Raw genomic sequence first — 19,248 nt, 5'->3', positions numbered from 1 at the left:
CGATTCATACCTGACGCCATCCCCGGCACCCGCTCACCCTCCCCCTTCAGCGTGGAACATACAACAAGCGACCTACTTCGCAGCGACCACCCTCTGCAGAAACAAGACCTGCAAAAAGGTGGCAACACCACAACCCACCAGGCCAGCGCGGGCCGCGCCACGCTACCAAGAGCACGAATTTTGCAGCACCCCCCCCCGCTTCGACCCCGTGGCGCCCCCTAAAGCCACAAAGCTGGCGCGCCTCTTCCTCTGCATCTGTGGCCTTCCCCCAAATTCATGACATGAAATGAATCAAAAGATCGGAGTATTCACGACTGACAAACCCGAGAACACGCGCACATCAGCTTCAGCTTCCAGCCGCGGGGGGAAAAAGAGCCCCAGGCCCAACGCGCTAAGGCACCACCGCGGCTAAGCGACAAAAAAGCACGGCCCGAAGGAAAGGATATGCCGACACTTTCCAGGAGGCATCGACAAGCCTGAGGGGGAGAAACCATGAAAACTGCTGCGTCAAACTGAAGAAATAACAAGTCAGCTTCACCGGCTTGGAAACAGCAACGATATGCCCTTGGGGAAACCTCTTCAATTCCAGATGCGCAGGTGTTTGTCTCTTTTCCGCTGGGCCACGCCAGTGCCAACAGCTTTTTCACAGTGAGCCTCGCGCGTGTTCTGGTTTTGTTTCTGTTTCCCACCGTATCCACTCCCACTTCCACAATAAAAAGTCCCCGAACGAGCTTATCGGCGATCAAACGCCCCAGCAGGATTACTTTGGAGCCGCCATAAATGACCGTTATCACAACGGCTCTTTTTTTACCCCAAAAAGTATCCCCAGCAACAAGGCCCTAGATGCACCCTTTTGTGACAAATATCAAGCTCTGATTTTCGATTAGGTTTAAAGATTTTGAAGACCCCCCCCCAAGCGACCACAGCGCATTTCCTCAGAAGAGGAGAAACCAAGCATCCCGAAATAACGAAAGACTTAGAAGTAAAGGGCCAAAAAGCTGCAGTCAAAAACCCCAACCAAAACCGAACGCACATTATATTCTTTTTTACACCCCTTTCACCTATCTTAGCCCACTTCCTTGCTGCGCCGCGATACGGGAGAAAAGCGCACCTCCGCACCTCACCAACGCCAGACGGGCGGCCGTGAAAAAAAAGCCCCCGATTTAGAATAAAAGGTGTCCGAAATAAACCAGGATTACAACAAGTGGGATAATTACAAACGTTGATTTCCACACATTCATGCGCCACCATGGAACCCCCCACCCCACCACCACCACCACACACACGCGCGCGTTTGTTTCCTTTCATCCCCTTCGGGTAGAAGCAAAAAATAAGCTGCTTCTCATCGTTCTTTGTTTGAATTTGATGGGTATTTACCTTTCAGCGTAGGCGTCGCCGAAAGCAGCGTGGGCCGGACAGCGTTGCACGAAGCGAAGGGGCAATCCAGGCATGGCATCGCCCAGGGGGGCATGAAGAAAGCACTTTGGGCACCGCAGGCTGTTGTTACGGGATCGTGGCTCTCTGGGCTCCTTGGGGTTAAGATTTCTCTGCCCGCGCAACCGAAAACCAAATCAGAGGCCAGAACAAACACCAGCTATATCTGTTAGCATGCCACCCCCAGCCAAAAGCCAACACAGGAATAAAGGGAAGTCCGCCACAAGGACATAGCGCAGGACTTCATTGGCAGAAAAAAAGTGTGTGTGCGCGCAAGGGGACACAGCCACAGCGAAAAAAAAACATGACTATTTGAAAGAAGGATGAAGAATGGCCCATGGGGAACATTTGATCCAGAATGTAAATCCAGCGCATGTGAGGTAGAAACCTGGCTGGTTTTCGGCCTCTAAAAAATTTCTCGTTTTGAGTGTCACACATGTTCAACACGCAAAGGATAAATAAAATCGACCTATTTTGCTTTGGAAACTTCAAAAGCCCATTGGTGCCTTTCAAGGCCAGAAAGCCAGCCGCAGTCTGCAAAACACGGGTCCAACGCCAGTCGTGGGTTGGAAAAAAGCTTGTGGCAGGGCCTTTTTTGGACGCCGAACGCCACAAACATTCCCTTTGTTGGTTTCCCAAAAGCCAGCTTGCTGCAGCCATCTATATTCCCATAAAAACAAAGAGCGGGGGTTTCAGAAGCATGGAAACAGGGGCGCCAACCCAAGGTCATTCTCATTTTTTCCAAAAAACTATACGCTGTTGGGGTGTTTCTTTTGTTTGTAGAGGGGTCTTCCTAATCGCATCACCGGCAGCACCGTTGCCTGGCACATGGTTGCTGGTACCCGCAAAGGCTGGCGACCTTCGCATCCACGGCTGGCTTTTTCTTAAGCCAGCAAGGAAAAAGGATGGCTCGTCCTTGGCGGGGGCGTTTTTTGGCTTTCCCCTGGCTGGCGCCAAAGCCCCCTGACCACACAGCCCCCGGGCGCCCACCCGTACGAAGTGATGAAATGCAAGGAGGCCGAGGGGGGCCACGTTGCTGTGAGGCAATCTTTTCCCAAGCTGGGGGCAGTTGGGGGTTGAGAAACGAACGTGTAATGCCGTTTGGGGGGGGGGCTGTAAGAAATTGCGCCTTTGGCGGCGGCAAAAATATTTGCGGTGAATGGGTCACAGGCTTCTCTTGCTTTGTTTTTGCCTTTTGGTTAGTGGGCCCCTGTTTCCTTTAAAGCGCAGCCGAGCAGCCACAGCTACAAAAAGCGGCCCCCCGGCGCCAAATGTTCTTGCAAATGAAACCCGGGGGACCTTTTTTTGAGCACGATGTCTCCGATCCTCGGGCGCCAACATCCGACACATTTTGTTCAGCTTACAATAAATGAAAGGCCGAAGGTGCGTCATGTAACGCTCGGCTTTCTTTTTGTTACTAACGGTGGAATTGGTGGTGGAGCCGCCGGGGCGGTGTCTGAGGAAGGTCCTCTCCAAGGCTACGTTTGGGGCCGCCCAGCGACAACAGCGTTATTCAATAATCCCAAAAATCCTTTGGCGTTCTGGGAAAGGACCCTTGGGGGGCTTTCGCCTTGCCATGGTTTCCGTGAAAGGCTGGAGGGACACAGGGTTTTACTTGAACCTCCGTTCCTCGTTTTCCTGGCCAATGTCCTTCCAACACAGCATGCCTGTTTTTCTTCCCTTAATCTTATCTTTTCGCCACCCTTGCGGCGTAGCTGTGCGTCTGCGAGCTGGTGGTGCCTTGGCGCGCCGCAGCGGCAGGACGTTTTTTTTTTTTGGAGCAGCAAAGATAGGGAGAGGGTTGAGAGCGGCGGATTTGTTGGGGGATTGGTTTCGGTGAAGCCAAGGTTTGGTAAAACCCCTTTTTGTGCATCTGGAAGGATGCGGGGCCGTTGCTTCTTTTCGAAAACTTTCAGGTATGGGGATGGGGCGTTCGGCTCCCTCCCGGCGGAGAACGGGTTTTTTTTGGAAGGGTGGCCGCGTTCGCCCCGGAAAAATGTGCCCTTGCGGGGCAGCTGTGGCATTTTCGCCGGCTTCTGCGGCCCGTCGTTTCGCCACTTCGCCCGCGTGGGCGAAATGGATTTTGTGTCATAGATGGGCTTCCGGCTGTTCGGTGTGATTAAAAAGGGCGATAAAAGTGTTTCTGTGGGTTTTGTTCTTTGGGTTCGCATAGCTCTGATTTTGCGCTCTATTGGATCGGGGAAAAGGTCCGTATCTGCCAATCTCGCAGCAGACCTTTTCTAGGGAGGCGTTTGGTTCCACAACATGCAAAGGGCACCAGTTTGGTGCCCGAACAGGCTCCCCATTCCCCGCTGAGACAAAAGAACGTGCTGCAAAAGCGCTGCGTAGGGAAGGCGTTCGCTGTCGTGTCTCGGGGCTGGGGGCGGTGCCGGGGGGATGGCTGCGCGCGCGAGTCTCTCCGGTTTCCTGTCAGCTGAGGGCGGATGCGTATTTGCATTGTAAGTGCCTATAGCTTGATGCGGATTAGAGATATGGTGCGACTTGTTTTGGGGTGTAGCAGTCCCCGTGCTGCTGAAGAGGGTCCTCGTTCCTCAGCGTTCGTCGGGGACCACGGCGTGCAGCGGCTGGCGGCCTTCAGCGCACACTGCGCGTGAGCAACTCACTGTTTGGCAAATCATTGAAGGTCGTGACGACGCTGAAAGCTGCTTGATTTCTTTTTTCCGCAGTGAGACCACGGCAATTCGGTGGCCAGCCTCTATTTCCATTTTTCGAAAGGCTGCCTTTAGTGCGCTCGTCGAGCTTTGGGGGGGGGGGCAACGTTGCGCTTGCCTTTCTGTTTCTGGAGGCTGAAGTTAAGCCTAGTTTCAAGCGTGCTCGTTGCGTTGAAACCTGTGCTCGTGTCGGCCCTATGCCACATTGGTGTCACTTGGATTTGTGAAAGCGAGGAGGAAAGAGAAGTCGGGGGGGGGGTGGAGGATGGTGAGCGGAGGGAAAGTTCTGTACAAGCGCGCGATGGAAGTTGTAAAGACTTTCTTCGACGCCTCAAAGTCACGCAAGGTGCTCTGAGTGCTATTGGGCGTGCGCAGAAGGGGGTGGGGGTGACTGGCGAGAGCAGAATTTGCTGTGTTTTTACACTGTGCAATCTAGAAGGGGCGCGTGGAGTCACGCACTCTGGCTCTCGAGCGAAGTCTCATACCGCATGCACTGACTTTATGGCTCACCGGAGGGTTTGCTGACATGAGCACGTCTCTACAGGCGTAAGGTGCAGCTCTGTACGGTGCTCTCCAGCTTGGAAGGAGGCGTAAGGAACTGAAGCGAGAATGGGTCGGCGAACGCAGCCCAACCCTATTGATTTTCTTATTGTGCCCCTACGCCTCTGAAACGATCATGGGATTCGCTGAGGGTGTAAAGTTGAAAGCAACAAAAACCAAGAATTAATCAACCCAGTTGTCTGCTGACTTTCTGTCAAAGCTAGAGAAAAGAATAGTCACATGGCCTATGATTTTGGTAGCTAGAGGTTAACCGATTTTCCCACTGAGAGTCGCTTGCTTCGTGACTCATGACGAATAGTGCACTCGATACATTGTTTTCACTACAGCGAGACTTTGTCTTTTCGCACCATCGCAACTGCAACCGTGTTCTTTGGAGGTACTCTCTCGAAAAATATTGACTCTCTTCATCGATTACTGTCCCCTTTCTGCTCCTCTTCATCGTCTACGCCTAGCACATTCGACATTGCAGCAATTACTGCCCGGGAACCGGTGATTTTTCAGCGAAGAGACTTATTCCAACACACTCTGCTAACTACCGCAAACGAAAAAAAAACACAGTGCCCATCACAATGGGCTGCAACGCTACCAAGGCTGCCCGGAAGTCCAGCGGGGACAAGACCGCTGCTGAGCGCAAGGTTGCGTGAGAGAAAATTTGTCAGCGCCTGCCCCGCCAGAAGATGCCCGGGGACAAGGAGCTCCGCATCGAGCTTTTCAAGAAGTTCTGCTAGAGCGACACGGAAAAGCTCACGATGGAGGAGGTCTACCAAGGCTGTGTGAGGATCCTCCAGCTCGATGAGTTTACGACGCGCCTGCGTGGCATCGTGAAACGTCCCTTCAACAAGGCAAAGAGCATGGGCAACACCCCCGGCGACGGCTAGGGCGACGACTAGTTTGTCGAATTTCTTGAGTTTCGGCTGATGCTGTGCTACATATACGACTACTTCGAGCTCACCGTCATGCTTGACGAGATCGACACATCCGACAACATGCTGGTGGACGCGAGGGAGCTCAAGGCCGCCGTGCTGAAGATGGGTGAGTGGGGCCTTGTCGTTGCGGATCCGGACACAATCTTCAAGGAAATCGATGACAACAGCTCCGGCCAGGTATCCTTTGACGAGTTCGCCGCGTGGGCCACTCTCCGCAAGCTTGATGCTGACGGGGAGGCTACCAACTCTGAGTAGCATCTGTGTCCGATGTCTTGCGATCTTGAAAGCACACACTCACACAAACGAAATCCGAAACAAAAGCTGAAGATGGCTCTGAGACTGCCGAGAAGTGGGCTGGTAGCGAGATGAAGCGCCTATGTCTCTACAACTCGGTTCTCTCATTGACGCCTTTTTGTTGTTTTTGCATTTAAGCTTCTCCGATGTTTTCTTCGCACTGCTTCTCGTGCATTTCCCAATGTATTGTGCTTGTTTTCCCTTTCTTTTGAATTAATTCTGAAGTTTTGTTTCGTTACCTTTTTCTCATTCAGAATCACTGCGCTTCAGAGTGGCTTCTAAAGCCCCAATGATGAAATAACAGAAGGGGCGAAACGGTGCATGCGCGCTTGATTCTGAGTTGCAACGCAAGAGAAGGCATGGATTGACTGTATCCAGTATATGAAGCGATAGGTAAAGGGATCCTTTATTGCTCTTGGTTTAAGCTAATTAACAGTGCTGACTTTAGCGGCTTGATATACGGTTGAGGTGCTCGCGCTTTTTTATTCCTTTTCCCGCACCCTTTCCCAGTGCAACATGCACCTCCAGTGTGTAGAGCCTCATTGCTTCATATGTAGCTTAGAATCTGGAAATCACTTTTGAGATATCTGGAAACATGAAAGGCAAATCGACTATTTCCTGATTATATCCACTCCCATCGGGCGTGAAGGAAGAGGCCTCATTTTGTTTTTGCCGACTCCTTTCTGAAAGATTCTGTTGAGGTGTGACGTCACTGTTACTCGATGTATGATTGCCGTGGGACTTGTGCACTGCGGCGCGGACAATCTTGCAATACATCAGTTTCTCTGCTAGTCGCCTCACTCAATCACTTGCTCTTGTGTTTGACATTTTCGCCGCTCTTTCCACCTAGAATAGGAAAGAAGCGACATACTTGCTTTACCCCGCGTTCACCTATCTGGTTTCATTCAACAAAAAAGTCGGAGTATACTTCTTCCAAGTCTCCTGCATCATCTTTGGTAGCGTGCGACATGAATATGTAAGAGCGCAAGATTTCTAGGGATGAGATTCGTACAGCTACTCCGCTCTCGAAGTCTGCTGAGGAGAAGGTCCGCCAAGTGGGGTTGTCCAAGAAGTTCTGCCTGAACGACGCTGGAAAGCTCTCACTGGAAGGGGCGTATGCTGGCTGCGTGAATGAGATACACCTGGACAAGTTTACGACGCGCCTGCGCGGCATTGTGAAACGTCCCTTCAACAAGGCAAAGAGCATGGGCAACACCCCCGGCGACGGCTAGGGCGACGACTAGTTTGTCGAATTTCTTGAGTTTCGGCTGATGCTGTGCTACATATACGACTACTTCGAGCTCACCGTCATGCTTGACGAGATCGACACATCCGACAACATGCTGGTGGACGCGAGGGAGCTCAAGGCCGCCGTGCCGAAGATGGGTGAGTGGGGCCTTGTCGTTGCGGATCCGGACACAATCTTCAAGGAAATCGATGACAACAGCTCCGGCCAGGTATCCTTTGACGAGTTCACCGCGTGGGCCGCCGATCACTAGCTGGACACTGAGGGCTATCTGTACGACGGGAAGCAGCGGACTCCTTCGAATTCTGCGAACGCATAGCGATGCACCGCGATGAGAAGAGCTTGTCTTTTAAAAATCGTTTTCCCATAGCGTTCCCCTTTTACATCCTGAGCGAAGCATCGACTTCTTCCCCTGCTTGTTTTCCTCTCGCTTACCCAATTCAGTACTTAAAAATCATAACATATTCTCGTGTTGCAAGTGGAGCTCGCATCTCGTGCTAACCCTCCAAAGAAGTATGTTGCACTGAGCACCTCTTATTTTTCTCTGTCCTTGGTGCTCTTTTTGTTGTGGTCCCTTTTCCTGGGGCCTTTGTGGTGTGCGTTTGTGTGCTGCGACGCGGTTTCATGGTGGGGTTGCTGGGTGAAAACTGAAGCGAACGATTTAAGAAGTGCGCACATACTTCCTTTCCTTGAGTGGCCTTGATCTTTTTTCTGTTCCGTGATTTGCTTGCCAAAATGCGCACGAAAGCTTTTCCCCGAGTCGGGCGATACGCGCCGTCACCGCAGAGCGAATCCGTGATCTTACATTCGCTTATCTAGGGATTATATAAACAATCTTTTCACTTTTTTTTGTGATATTTTCCTTGTCCGCTTCTTGTGGTTTTATTCTTTGTTTCTATTCAGCACTGAATATCTGAGCGTCTGCAAAACAGCAAAAATAAAAGCAAAAGCATGAGAAACTTCTCACAGCCAAACGTGAGCACCGTGCTTCTGAGTTTTGCACTTCGCATGTTGCTCTGTCACCCTGCTTCATGCATCGAAAAGCACTTTGGCATTCTTTAGAGGCACAGCTGCGGCACCTGAGGTGCAGAGCGTCACGCAGGTACACGCATGCATCAACATAGCTCCAGTGCCGCGGAAGCGCAACGAAAAATCAAGTATGCTCTGCGATTACCCTTTTCTGGAGTGCAATGTACTTTTTTTGCTCTCCCTTCGTCCACCCCAAACGGACTGTCATTCCTTTGTTCCTTGTTCTCCCTTGTGCGTACACGGTGCTGACTCATCAGTGGACAGAAGGCACATGTGTTGAGGTGCTAGCCTGCTTCACTGAACGAGCACTTCCACCTTCCGCACCCGTTATCTCCTTCGGCGGGCTTTTGAAGGTGTGGTCAAACATCCCCTTCCTTTCTTCTATGGACGGACACACGCGCACACAGGCAAATCGGCGTTGTAACTCTAGCTGCACGACGCAGGGCGAACGCAAAAAGCCCCCATTTTCTTCTCATCCTTGCATTTTCCAGCAATGGGGTGCACCTCCTCCTCCCTTTCGTTTCGCGATGTGTACATCGACCTCCAACAGCGCTGGGGTCTTGACCCGAAGTTGTACGGGGTATTGGAGCCGAACGGTGTTCGTGAAAGATCGAGTGTTTTTGCGTCGTGCGCGAGCAGCACAGCGCGGCAGGCGTCCCAGGAACTCGTCTTACGAGACGGGCGCCTTTTCGTGTGCGATTCACTTCTAGTCGAACAGGCGCCTCTCCTAAAACATCCCTTATTTCATGGTGAGGGAAAGGGCACGCTACATCCGTACACCGCAGTCCTCTTTCGGCGGTTGCTGTCCGCCGTGTCAGCAGAGCATGCTCGCCATGCTGCAGCAGAGGTGTTTAGCGTCGTCCGAGATGGGGGTTTCATCGCCCGGTGGGACTTCCGAGTGTGGATGATGGCGTGTTGCGAGTTCTACCATGTGCTGGCGATACTGCAAGAACAGAAAGCACTCCCTAAAGAAACAAAGACGTTCATGAAGGCACTTACGCGGTCATCTGAGCACAGTACTCTACTCCACAGCACAGAGGGAACGGTGCTCTCCCAAGATACGCTGGAGAAAGTGTGGAGGGACGGATCGGCAGTTCAACTCACCACGTCCACCCTCGGCGCACCCGTTATGAGGGAGCTCTGCTCTCAAATGCCCTCCGTCCTGGCATGTGCCCCAAAAGGCGAAAGCTCGACCGCAGCGAGCACAAGCGGCGATTCTCTAGCGCCACGGCTCATCGCTTTAGCGAAAGAGTACGAAAAGCGGGTGTTGTCGATGACGGGGCGGCAGAGCAGTAATCCTCTGCGCAGCTGTGACAACGCCTCAGCGCCTTCGAGCGTCCCGCTTCTGGTGTTTGCGGAGTGGGCCGCGATGGAGTGTGCGCTCTCTTTCTGCGGTCAGGAAGAAGACTTTGCTTCATACGGCGTCACACCGCTGCCGCTCTCTCTCGTATTAGCACAGCACGAGAACAACGTACGACAGCAGTGGCGCGCGCGACTGCTTCATTTGAGTGAGGTCAAGTCCGAGCTGGCGGAACTGGAGCCGTTCGATCATCTCTCTGGAGCCTACAAGCAGCTACTGGCGAAAGCGGAAGGTCTGGAAAGGGAGGTGGAGGAGCAGGTCGCGAGGTGGCGCCGCGGTCGCGAGGTGCTGACGGCCGAGGATGCTGAAGATATGTGCTGGCATTTGTTGGAGATATGGGAGTCTCTGCCGAATCGGACCGTGCACCAGATTTTGTCCCGCAAGGCATTTGAGTGCGCTGCTGGAGCTGACGGCACTATTGCGACTACCGGCCAGCTGTGCCAGTACTTGAGGTATTACCTGGCACTCCACGATTTGTACCGAGACGTCCTCTTCCACCAGCTGAAAGGGTCGGAGGTGGGGGGGTTGGGCGACGGTTTATGCTTGCCAAGGCATCTGGACTTCGACACCTTCCGCACTGCATTAGTGGCAGCACAGGCGAGACATGACGCCGACATCGAACCTCTCCTGGGTGCTGCCGCGGGGTGTGGCCCGGTGACACCAGCATTGGTCCTGGATGTTATGCGTCAGCTTTTCGACTCAGTTGCCGATGATGACGCTAAGGATGGCGTGAAAGGTGTCAGTTTCGATGCACTTTGCGCGATGGTGCTTCAAAACCTAGCGCGGGGGCGCCGCGTATCCCCATCCTTGCGCTCTATCGATGAGCTCCGTCGTGCGCTTGGCATGAATGAAACGAAGCAGCAGAGCGCCTTCACGGCGTCCTTCCTCCGCCAGGTATCCACCGCCCATCAAGACGATTTTTCTGCATGCAGTCCACTGTTGGCCACTAAGGCGCTGGAGGCAGCGGCGGAGCTGCCTCAGTACACCAATCACAGCGCTCGCGTGGCTGCGATGGCAGTGCGGTATGCCTCTCTTGACCCTCGCTGCTGGTCCGCTCTTTCTGCTAGTGATGATGTCGAGTTGGCGGCGCTAACGAGGTGGCTGTATCGATTACGTTCCGAGTCACTCGATCGTTTCTCACAAACGGAGGACTCGGCGCACATGGAGTTTGCTGTGCGCACACTTTTCTGTTTCGCCGCTGCGCAGCGTGGGATTGAGGACACCGCGCCAGGGGCGGAAAAGTCGGTGAATTATGACGTCTGCTTCGACGGTGTTCAGTTCAGCGCGACGCGGCCGCCGATGACCACGGATGTAACTCAGTCTCATTTTGTCCGTGCTGTGGCGGCGATTTGCAAGTACCTGGAGTGCCCGGCGGAGGTGTTGTTGAACAACGCACAGGCCCTTTTGCTCCCGGCGAACAGTGCGGCGGATGTGTTCATTACACAAGCGGTGAACCCCACCTTTACCATTGAGAGCGCCTTCCGCTTTTTCCAGAGTGTGTCGCACTCGACGGCCGACTGGCACGGGTGCGACGACGAAGTCGAAGAGCAGAATGCTCAGGACAGGAAGCAGACAGCCAGGGTGCGCCACATTCTTTTTGTTATGGTGTTCAACTACACGCGTCAGCACTGCTTCAGGTACTGGAAGAACCACAAGCGGTACGATGACGACCTCGACGCTTCGTTGTCAGCGGCAAAGGACGGCAGTGACGCTGACTACCCGAAGTGGGACGGCGAGAGCGAGCTGCTGGCCCTCAGCCGCGCGATGCCGCTGCGCACTCTCGCCGGCTGCTATCGAGTCTTTGCCGAGTTGACCGAGCAGGAAGCACAACACAGTGGGCCAGCGGAAAGTGCAAGCGGTAGGCAGGCAGCCTTTCTCCATGCATTTTATGAGCAGTACATGCTGTTTTTTCAACGGCTTCACCTAGACGAGGACCACGTGACTGAAGTGGGTGTGCGCGCGCTTCAGTTCATCGCAAGCCAAAGTGGTCGCTGCAGTTGCGACACGGGCGACCTGGGAATCACCCGCCGCGACTTCAGCTCCTTCTTACAGTTTGTCCTGGGACACTTGTTGGTGGAAACAGCGTACGAATCGACCGTGCAAGCCACCTCGGAGGCGAGAGGTGTCGCTCAGGATGGGCCTGTAGAGGTGCTCCTCTCCGAGCAAGACTTCCGGCGCCTACTGGCGTGCTTTGGCCGTTTTACGAAAGGAGGTGTTTCGGCCATTCCTACCATTGAAGAGGCGCACCTATGGCTGCGGTCCCATCACGTCGACAACACATACAAGGGGTTCATCTCGCTGCAAAACGTGTTACTCTGGTACAGCTCCCATCGTGCGGAGCATTACGCACTAGAGTCCTTGTACGACTGGTGGCGAGAGTCGCACGCGCAGCGCATCCCCTTCACGATGTCGGTAGAGCATCGCCGCGAGCGGAAGTCCGCGATGCGGGAGATTCTCCGCATAAAGCAGCATCGCGAAGACTTGCCAGAGTCGTACCCCGTCGAGGCTTCCGAGGACGAGGACGGCTACCTTCCGGTCGAAATCACCTCTTCCGTGCTGGAGCGTCGCTGGAGCGTTGAAGAAATAACCACCCGCGTCTTCGGCATGGACGAAAAGCCAACAGCTGAGGCAACGCCACCTGGGGACGGCGGAGAGGCGCAAGCATCTTCCCTTTCTTTGGCCGTGCCACTGTGGTTGGACAGCTGTGAGTGCGGATGTAACGCGGCGCTTCACCCCACAGACCCCTACTCACGCAAGGTGCACCGCGGTGAATTCCGTTTTCTCTTGGAGTACGTGCACCACTTTGTCTCAGCGTACGTCAGCCTGAACTACACCCTCACGTTGCTAGAGGCTTCTTCGGGCGCCGTGTCTGTCGAGGGCAGTGAGCACGGAAGCCCCAGCACCCCAGCAGCGCATCAAGCAAAAATGACAGAGCTGCTTTCGGAGAGTCTTCTCCTCCTCCTTCCTTTGACCATCGTGCCCGTAGAGTTGTCGAGCATGCTATCCGGGGTGATGGCCGACGTGTGGAATGATATGCAGACGACGGGCGTCGTGGTGGATGCGACCTACCGACGTAGTGCACACTCCATTGCAGCTTTCCTCGTGGGCCGCTCGTACCTCATCGCCTCTCGCGCCCGGAAGTCATACCTGCAAGGCATCGGGACCCAGGACCTCTGCGAGACGCTCACCACCCAAGACGCCGTTGTCGGCGCACTGGGCGCCTACGATGTCTATGCAAAACTGTCCTACTGGGAGCGTCTTCGCATCCTGCTCCCCTTTGGCCCGTCGCTGCAGCGTCGTCAGCGGCGTCGCGAGTTCTTTATGTGCATGGACCACCACCGACGTGGGTACCTGACGGTGTCCGACATCGCGCGCGGGCTAATGGACATGGTTCAGCTGCAGTCCTTCCGCGCAGACTTCACCCCAGCGCTGCTGCGCGCTTTCAGAGCGACCAAGGACGTGGCGGGGGAGCGTCAGAATGTGGTATATCTCACTCAACACACGGAGGAGCAGGTGCTCATGCCGTGGGAGCTCAATGCCTTCCTGGAATATCTGTATCGGTACCTCCAGCTCTACTTTATGTTTGATGTGCTGACGTGCGGTGGCCATATTCACCCGGAAACCCTCCACGTTGTGCAGAAGCAACAGCGATGTGGCACAGCTGACCCAGATGAGGGCAGCCCAAGCGGAGAGTCTGTTGGGGCCAGGATGAGCAAACGAGCGGATTATGCCGCAGATGCGGTGGTGGCTGCGGGCGGCGCGACGGCAGCGCCACACACTCGCAGTGCTGCGGTTGCCCTCTATGAAGCATCCATGCAACCCTATCAAATCGCGCTGGAAGCGGCTCCAATGAAGAAGGAGGTGTCGCTGTCTCAGTTCCGAATGGCACGCCAGCTTCTCAGTCGATGGGGCGCGCATGTCGAAAACCCCGTGGAGGTGTTTCAGCATGTCGACCGGCAGTGCCGCGAAGGGGGAAAGCTGCTCTTCAACGGGTTTGCCATCTGGGCGTCCGAGCAGGATCTCCAGCCCGAAGGGAATGACTACGGGTATGACGACTCTATCGACGCGATAGCCATTATGGAGGAGTACGCTACTCAGTGATGCTCGCGTATGTACACTAGAGGCCTTTTACGAGTATGGCGCTAATCGCAGCTGCCCCTGTGGCTGGCACGGCGATGCGGCTCTACTTTCAGTGAGGGAAGAATTTCTCCATCGATTTGAGACCTTTTCCCCAAGACCACCACTTTGAGGCGTAAGGGCGGTGGCTGTCATTTTCTTCGTCGCCTTTCATACGTACAGGGTGCATGTGTTTGTGCGTGTGTCTGTGTCTTGTACGGCTGCATCTACACTGCAATCGTGTGCCCCTGTACGGATATCTTTTCCCTTTCGTTTCTCTTTCTCCCAGAACGCGCTCACTTCTTTCCTTTTCCTCATCTTGGGCCATGTACAGTTTTACCTTTTCTTCCCACCCAGCTCTGTGCGTATTTTGCGCGCTACAGTGTCTCTCGGTCTACGCGTGTTCGCTTGTCGGCCTTGCGCAAACTCTGCTTTGTGGAACCATGCTCACCTGCCTTACCTGACTGCTTTTCTGTCCGCCACCACAACCCGAGACACCGCATAGCCGGAAACCGCCAGACAAAAAGAAACGGAAAACGAAAGGGCATACCCCGACTGCAGAGCTGGGGCGGGGGGACCGCTACCGGTACCGCAAGACTGCAGTCTTCGATTACCCGGTGTTGTGGAATGAGCAGATGGGTTGCCTTTTGCTTGCTCTCTTTCCACCGGCGTGGCTAGCCGCTGCTCATACGACACTACAACAGCACTAGCGGTGCAGAAGAGTCGCACACACACACACACACACGCCTCCGAGCACAAGACAGAAGTGCTGCACGGAGCTCAGGCAGGTTTCATGCTTCAAGAGGGCGATTCATTTCACTGCTCTCCTCGCTGCGCGCCGTCGCCGCTCTTGTTTTTTGTGTATCTTTCTGTTTCACAGTGCACTTCAGCCACCGTAACCAGGTACGTTATCGCAGCGGCGTGGGATCGCATGCGCGCTCATGCCGCAAAAGATGCTTGCAGAATCATTGCCGCTCTTCAGGGCTGCACGCCATCGCAGCTGTGACGTGATTCCTGCGCCGACGCAGCGTCGGAACCCTTTCATCGTAGCCGTCGGCTCCTCGTGCGGTGTGCAACGGGCCGCTGATGGCACCGCCTCCCCCTTCATTAGTGCGCTGGCACCGTCGGTCTGCCAGAGGAGTAAGACGTGTTCAGTACCGACAGCACATCGGCAACTCTTCTCCTCCAGGTCGGCGGGGCCGCAGCGCCCCAGCGAGCAACGTTGCGGTGGCAGCCGGCGGTTGTCATGGAGAACGCACCTCTCACAGCTGCTTTCCGAGGAGCAGATTACCCGCTGGAGGCTACGGTGCGAGGAGCAGGAAGAGCGGGTGGAGATTGCGCTGGCAAAGCCGTCGTGCCGTGTGGTTTTCTCTCAGGTCGATGTGGCAGCTGCACGGTCTGCACTTGGACAGGGCGACGAGCGCCTGGGCTGCGGTGCGTACTCTCGACCACACTTACCGCGGTCGGAGCTCGTTTGCGCCACGGCCAATGAAGCCCATTCGTTGCGCGCTGGCCGGAGGCGGATCAAGACGAAGAAGCACTACTCCTCGGGACGTAGAGGAGGTCTTCAAGAGCACCCGACTTCCGAGACCCAAAACACAGCGTCCGCCCCTGGGCCATTGTATGTGCGCGACAGCGAGCTGCTGTGCGCGCTGCAAAGGGCAGAGGCACGTATCAAGCAGCTGGAGGCCGGCATCGTGTTGCAGGCTTCAGCGCCATGGGATAAGGAGAACACCATGAGCGCTTCCTCGTCTACGATGGCGAAGCCGCAAGCGTCGGCTTTCCTTGACACAATCCACCCTTTTTTACCTCTATCACCGCGCCTGGAAACCTTGTAGATGCCGCTGATCCTCTCCTCCTCCTGTTCATTTTTCTCACTTTTAGCATCATTCTCTGGTCGCTCCTGGCGTGTGTGTGTGTGTGTGTGTCACTCTACTCTCATTCTCTCCCTCTTCGACGGCGATACCGATGAGCAGAGACAATTCACTGCCTAGTGAGTGAGACGTCTAGCGAAGAAGTCGATACTTTGGGAAAGGCGCGATGCGCTTATATACACAAAAGCAAAGAGTGGGCACACACACACACACACACACACACACACACACACACACATACATACACAGGAAGACCCTCCAATGTACAGCTGGTGGTCTCTCCCTCTTCCTTTTTTGGTTTAGCATTGTTTTGTTTCGCTATCCTTTTTGCTACCACCGCAGTCCCGGCGCTGCGGAGCTTCAGCTGGCGGCCATTTTCTTTGTTTCGTTCGCATGGGTCGTTTGCTTCGTTGCTCATTTGCATACATGACAGCGGTTTTGCCCCGGCGTCCAACACACATCGCTCCCCCTCCCTCAGAGGGTAAGCAGTGTGTGTTGTGCTTTTGGATGCAGGGATGCGCTGGTCCGAGGGTAACAGGTGCGCCTCGGTGTTTTTCACAGGGACGCTGTCCATTGCTTTTCCCTTTTCACTTTTCCTTCTCACCGGCGAGGAGCGCAAGAGACGCTTATCCCGTTTTGCTTCCCTGCCGCTGAAGTCATCCGCTCGCACCGCATTCTCGGAGTGCGAACAGAAAGAAAACCAAAAACCAAACTTCTTTTTCGCTTGTGAAACAAGATGGCCGCCTCTGTGGTAGTGCTCTTTGTGCCTTCGACCGGTGAACGACCTCCTCCTCCCCTCAAGAAGACGAATGCATGGGAACGCTGCCCCTCTCCTCTTCCCCCTCCACTCTCCACACATCCATGCATAAAAATCCAATCTCCTCTCTTTTCTCCCTCCATCTCTCTCGCTCTCTCTCTCTCTAACGTCACCACATCATCGCCTCTTCCACCCATCGGTAACGCACCGACGTATCCTCTTCCTTTTTTTTCTAGTCTCCGATTGTGTATGGCCATCTCACGTACGCAGTCACCGTCTTCCCCCTCGCTGGTTGTCAGCATCTTATCCGACCCACACGAGCGCCGCCACTCAAAGCCATGAAGATCAAGAAGAAGGATCTGCGCAAGCGCGAGGCGCAGCTGCCGATCAACTACCCAGATCCCGATGTCCTTCCGGACTCACTGCCGGGGGGCGTCATCGACCTCGAGTCGGAGATGGTGCAGGTGGAGATCCTGTGCAAGCGTCTGGCCCACAACGAGGTGGCGGTGCGTGACGCTGTTCTGGCCGAGGTGCCGCACTATCTGGAGCGACTCACCGAGGCTATGGCTACGATGGAGAAAACTTACGAGGCTGAGATCGCGGAGGTGCAGGCCTACTTCAAGGCGCATCCGAAGACGCCGAACCCGTACCGCTATGAGAACCTTCCACTGGCGCTGCAGCAGTACCGGGAGAAGGTGGCCGAACAGGAGCGCGAGGACCGCCGGCGAGTGGCCATGCGCGAGTTCCGCCATCGGCAGGCACAGGAGCGGCGTGACAAGGAGCTCTATGGCCGCTACGACAACCCTGCAGGCGACTTCGCAGCGAACAACGATGACGATGCGGAAGCTGGTCTGAACGTTGGGCCAAAGCCGGCGCATGTTTATCAAAGCGAAAACGTGCACCGCGAGCGCTATCAGACTTGGATGGAGGCGTGGTGTGATGTGGAGCTTGTGTTACTGAAGCTGTGCCGCGGTATTCACTACTGCCTCTGGCACTCTGACAAGCCGCTCGTACAACTCGCCTGCGCGCAGAAGATTGCGGACCTTCTTCATGCCCCACGGACGACTCGCTGCAAGGTGCTGTTTTATGGCTGTCTCTTCCGCGTGCTGGCGCGCGAGTGGCCCACGATTGACCGGTACCGCATGGACAAGTACCTGGCTCTCGTGCGTCGTATGGTGTTCGCGTACGTGAAGTTTGTGAAGGATGTGCATGACGGCGATGCATCGGCTCCTTCAGCTGGTGCTTCTCCCGCGAAGCGAGAGAGCGAGGCCGCCGCGGCGCTGCGCTCGCCGACCGAGAGGAGCAAGAAGAGCGCTAAGCGCAGCCGCGACGACGAGGCCGCAGTGGCGGAGCCGGAGGATGGCACCGCCGCTCTCAGCGCGCTGTGGAAGACAGCTGCCGGCGTCTCTCAGGCCGCTTTGCACAAGTACGTGGGCACAGTCACGGCAACGGCAAACGTAGTGGGCGAGATCTTCTACATCCTGCAGCGTCAGATCTTCTCGTCTAGCACGAGCGTCGGCCTGACGATGCACATCTGTGATGTGGCGTTTGACGAGCTTGTCAGAGCTGAGCTTGGCACCAACCTCTTTCTCGTCCTGTCCGCTGGCATCCCCCTCCACGCCATGAGTCAAGGCAACTACGTGGAGAAGCGAGTGCTGGATAACTTTTTCCCCCCGCTGGCCGGCGGAGTGTACGCGCAGCGGAGGGCAGAGCAGCTAGCGCAAGCGATGGCGGCCAAGGTACCGGCGACGCAGAAGCGCGCTAGCAAGCGAAACGGCAACGGAGACACCACAGCTTCGCCGGAGGCTATTGAGGCATTGGCCGCGGAGCAGGCGGCTGCTGAGGCTCGGACCGTGATGCAGGAGATTGCGTTTTTCTGCCGAAAGTATGCCGTGGCCCGCGGTGTGGCGCATGAGGTGCGTCCCATGTTCTCCGAGGCAGAGCTCATCATGCGACAGTCGGCGGATCCTGAGTCCTTCCGACCGCTGACGCACACGGCTCAACGTCGGCGCATCGAGCGGGAGCTGAAGGAGGTGGATGGCACGCGTGAGAAGGTCCGTAGCGAGCTCCAGGCGATGCGTGAAATGAAGAAGCAGGACCGCCACGCAGCCCTCAAAGAGAAAGTCAAGGCACGCGTGGCGGCTGCTGTGACGGAGAAGGGCGATAGAGCTGCGGGCGTGAGCAAGGCGGTGCTGCGGAAGCAAATCATCGCCGAGGAAATGCGGGCGAAGAGAAAGCCGGTGCACAATACGAAGCGCAAGAAGGCTTATCACCTCACGAAGCAGGATTTGTACGGCGACGCCGACGCGCAGGGCGACAGGGACTAGGTCGCTCGCAGTGTACTGCGTACTTCTCTCTAGTCTCCTCCCTCCGCACTTGGGTCGCAACACACGTGCGTCGAGGCGTAATTGCACGTGATGACGTTATCTGTGGTGATGATGGTGGCCGTGCTTGAGACTTCCGCGAGTGTTTTCATGAACATGCCTCTGACCCCCCCACCCTGAACACGCTCTTCACGATACCGGGTAGGAAGAGGAACGCAAGCGGACGAAGAGAGGGCGACTCCGGCCTTCGCCCTTGACCTTGCTCTTTCCCTCCTGCTCCCTAACGACTTGTCTTCCTCCTCTCTCCCTTGAAGGACGCGTGTTGCCGGAGTGATGTCTTTCCTTTGTTTCTCTATTTTCGTATTTTAGTGTGCTTGGGTTCTTCTCTGGTTAATCGAATAACGCGGAACTAATCGCTCGCCACCACCACCACCACCACCACGGCAAAATCAAACACGACAACAGCCGTGTATAAAGGGGGAGGCGCCCAAACAAGGCTCTCACAGAAGCGGAGGGAGACCGCAGAGCAGATGCAAGGGAATAAGTACTCTGTGCTTTTTTTTTTGCGGTCATTCTATTTGTGTGCGCGAGCTTTAGGGTCTTCTGCTCCGTGCGTTGTTCGCTTGTCGTATTCTAGCGCTCCTGGGTAGCACGC

At 55.3% G+C, this 19,248-nt stretch overlaps 3 protein-coding genes and 2 pseudogenes across 3 annotated transcripts, besides 2 other annotated features; all 5 read left to right on the top strand.

Annotated features, from left to right (window-relative positions):
• The first annotated feature begins 5,344 nt into the window (after positions 1-5,344).
• LMJF_16_0920 lies at positions 5,345-5,848 on the top strand (annotated as a pseudogene).
• Positions 5,345-5,848: a sequence feature.
• Positions 5,849-6,861: 1,013 nt separating this feature from the next.
• On the top strand, positions 6,862-7,386 carry LMJF_16_0910 (annotated as a pseudogene).
• Positions 6,862-7,386: a sequence feature.
• A 1,269-nt stretch (positions 7,387-8,655) lies between these two features.
• On the top strand, positions 8,656-13,623 carry LMJF_16_0900 (conserved hypothetical protein; the record flags this gene model as incomplete). The annotated part of the gene is made up of 1 exon (XM_001682118.1): positions 8,656-13,623. The coding sequence occupies one exon, from the start codon at positions 8,656-8,658 to the stop codon at positions 13,621-13,623; it is 4,968 nt and encodes a 1,655-aa protein (XP_001682170.1).
• Positions 13,624-14,579: 956 nt separating this feature from the next.
• On the top strand, positions 14,580-15,476 carry LMJF_16_0895 (conserved hypothetical protein; the record flags this gene model as incomplete). Its single annotated transcript, XM_001682117.1, has 1 exon — positions 14,580-15,476. The coding sequence occupies one exon, from the start codon at positions 14,580-14,582 to the stop codon at positions 15,474-15,476; it is 897 nt and encodes a 298-aa protein (XP_001682169.1).
• Positions 15,477-16,607: 1,131 nt separating this feature from the next.
• On the top strand, positions 16,608-18,596 carry LMJF_16_0890 (conserved hypothetical protein; the record flags this gene model as incomplete). The annotated part of the gene is made up of 1 exon (XM_001682116.1): positions 16,608-18,596. The coding sequence occupies one exon, from the start codon at positions 16,608-16,610 to the stop codon at positions 18,594-18,596; it is 1,989 nt and encodes a 662-aa protein (XP_001682168.1).
• Positions 18,597-19,248: the final 652 nt, after the last annotated feature.

This window comes from Leishmania major, chromosome 16 (assembly GCF_000002725.2).
Source record: "Leishmania major strain Friedlin complete genome, chromosome 16".
Taxonomy (NCBI): domain Eukaryota; phylum Euglenozoa; class Kinetoplastea; order Trypanosomatida; family Trypanosomatidae; genus Leishmania; species Leishmania major.
The sequence above is the reverse complement of the archived record's forward strand: the minus strand, read 5'-3'. Positions and strand labels throughout refer to the sequence as shown.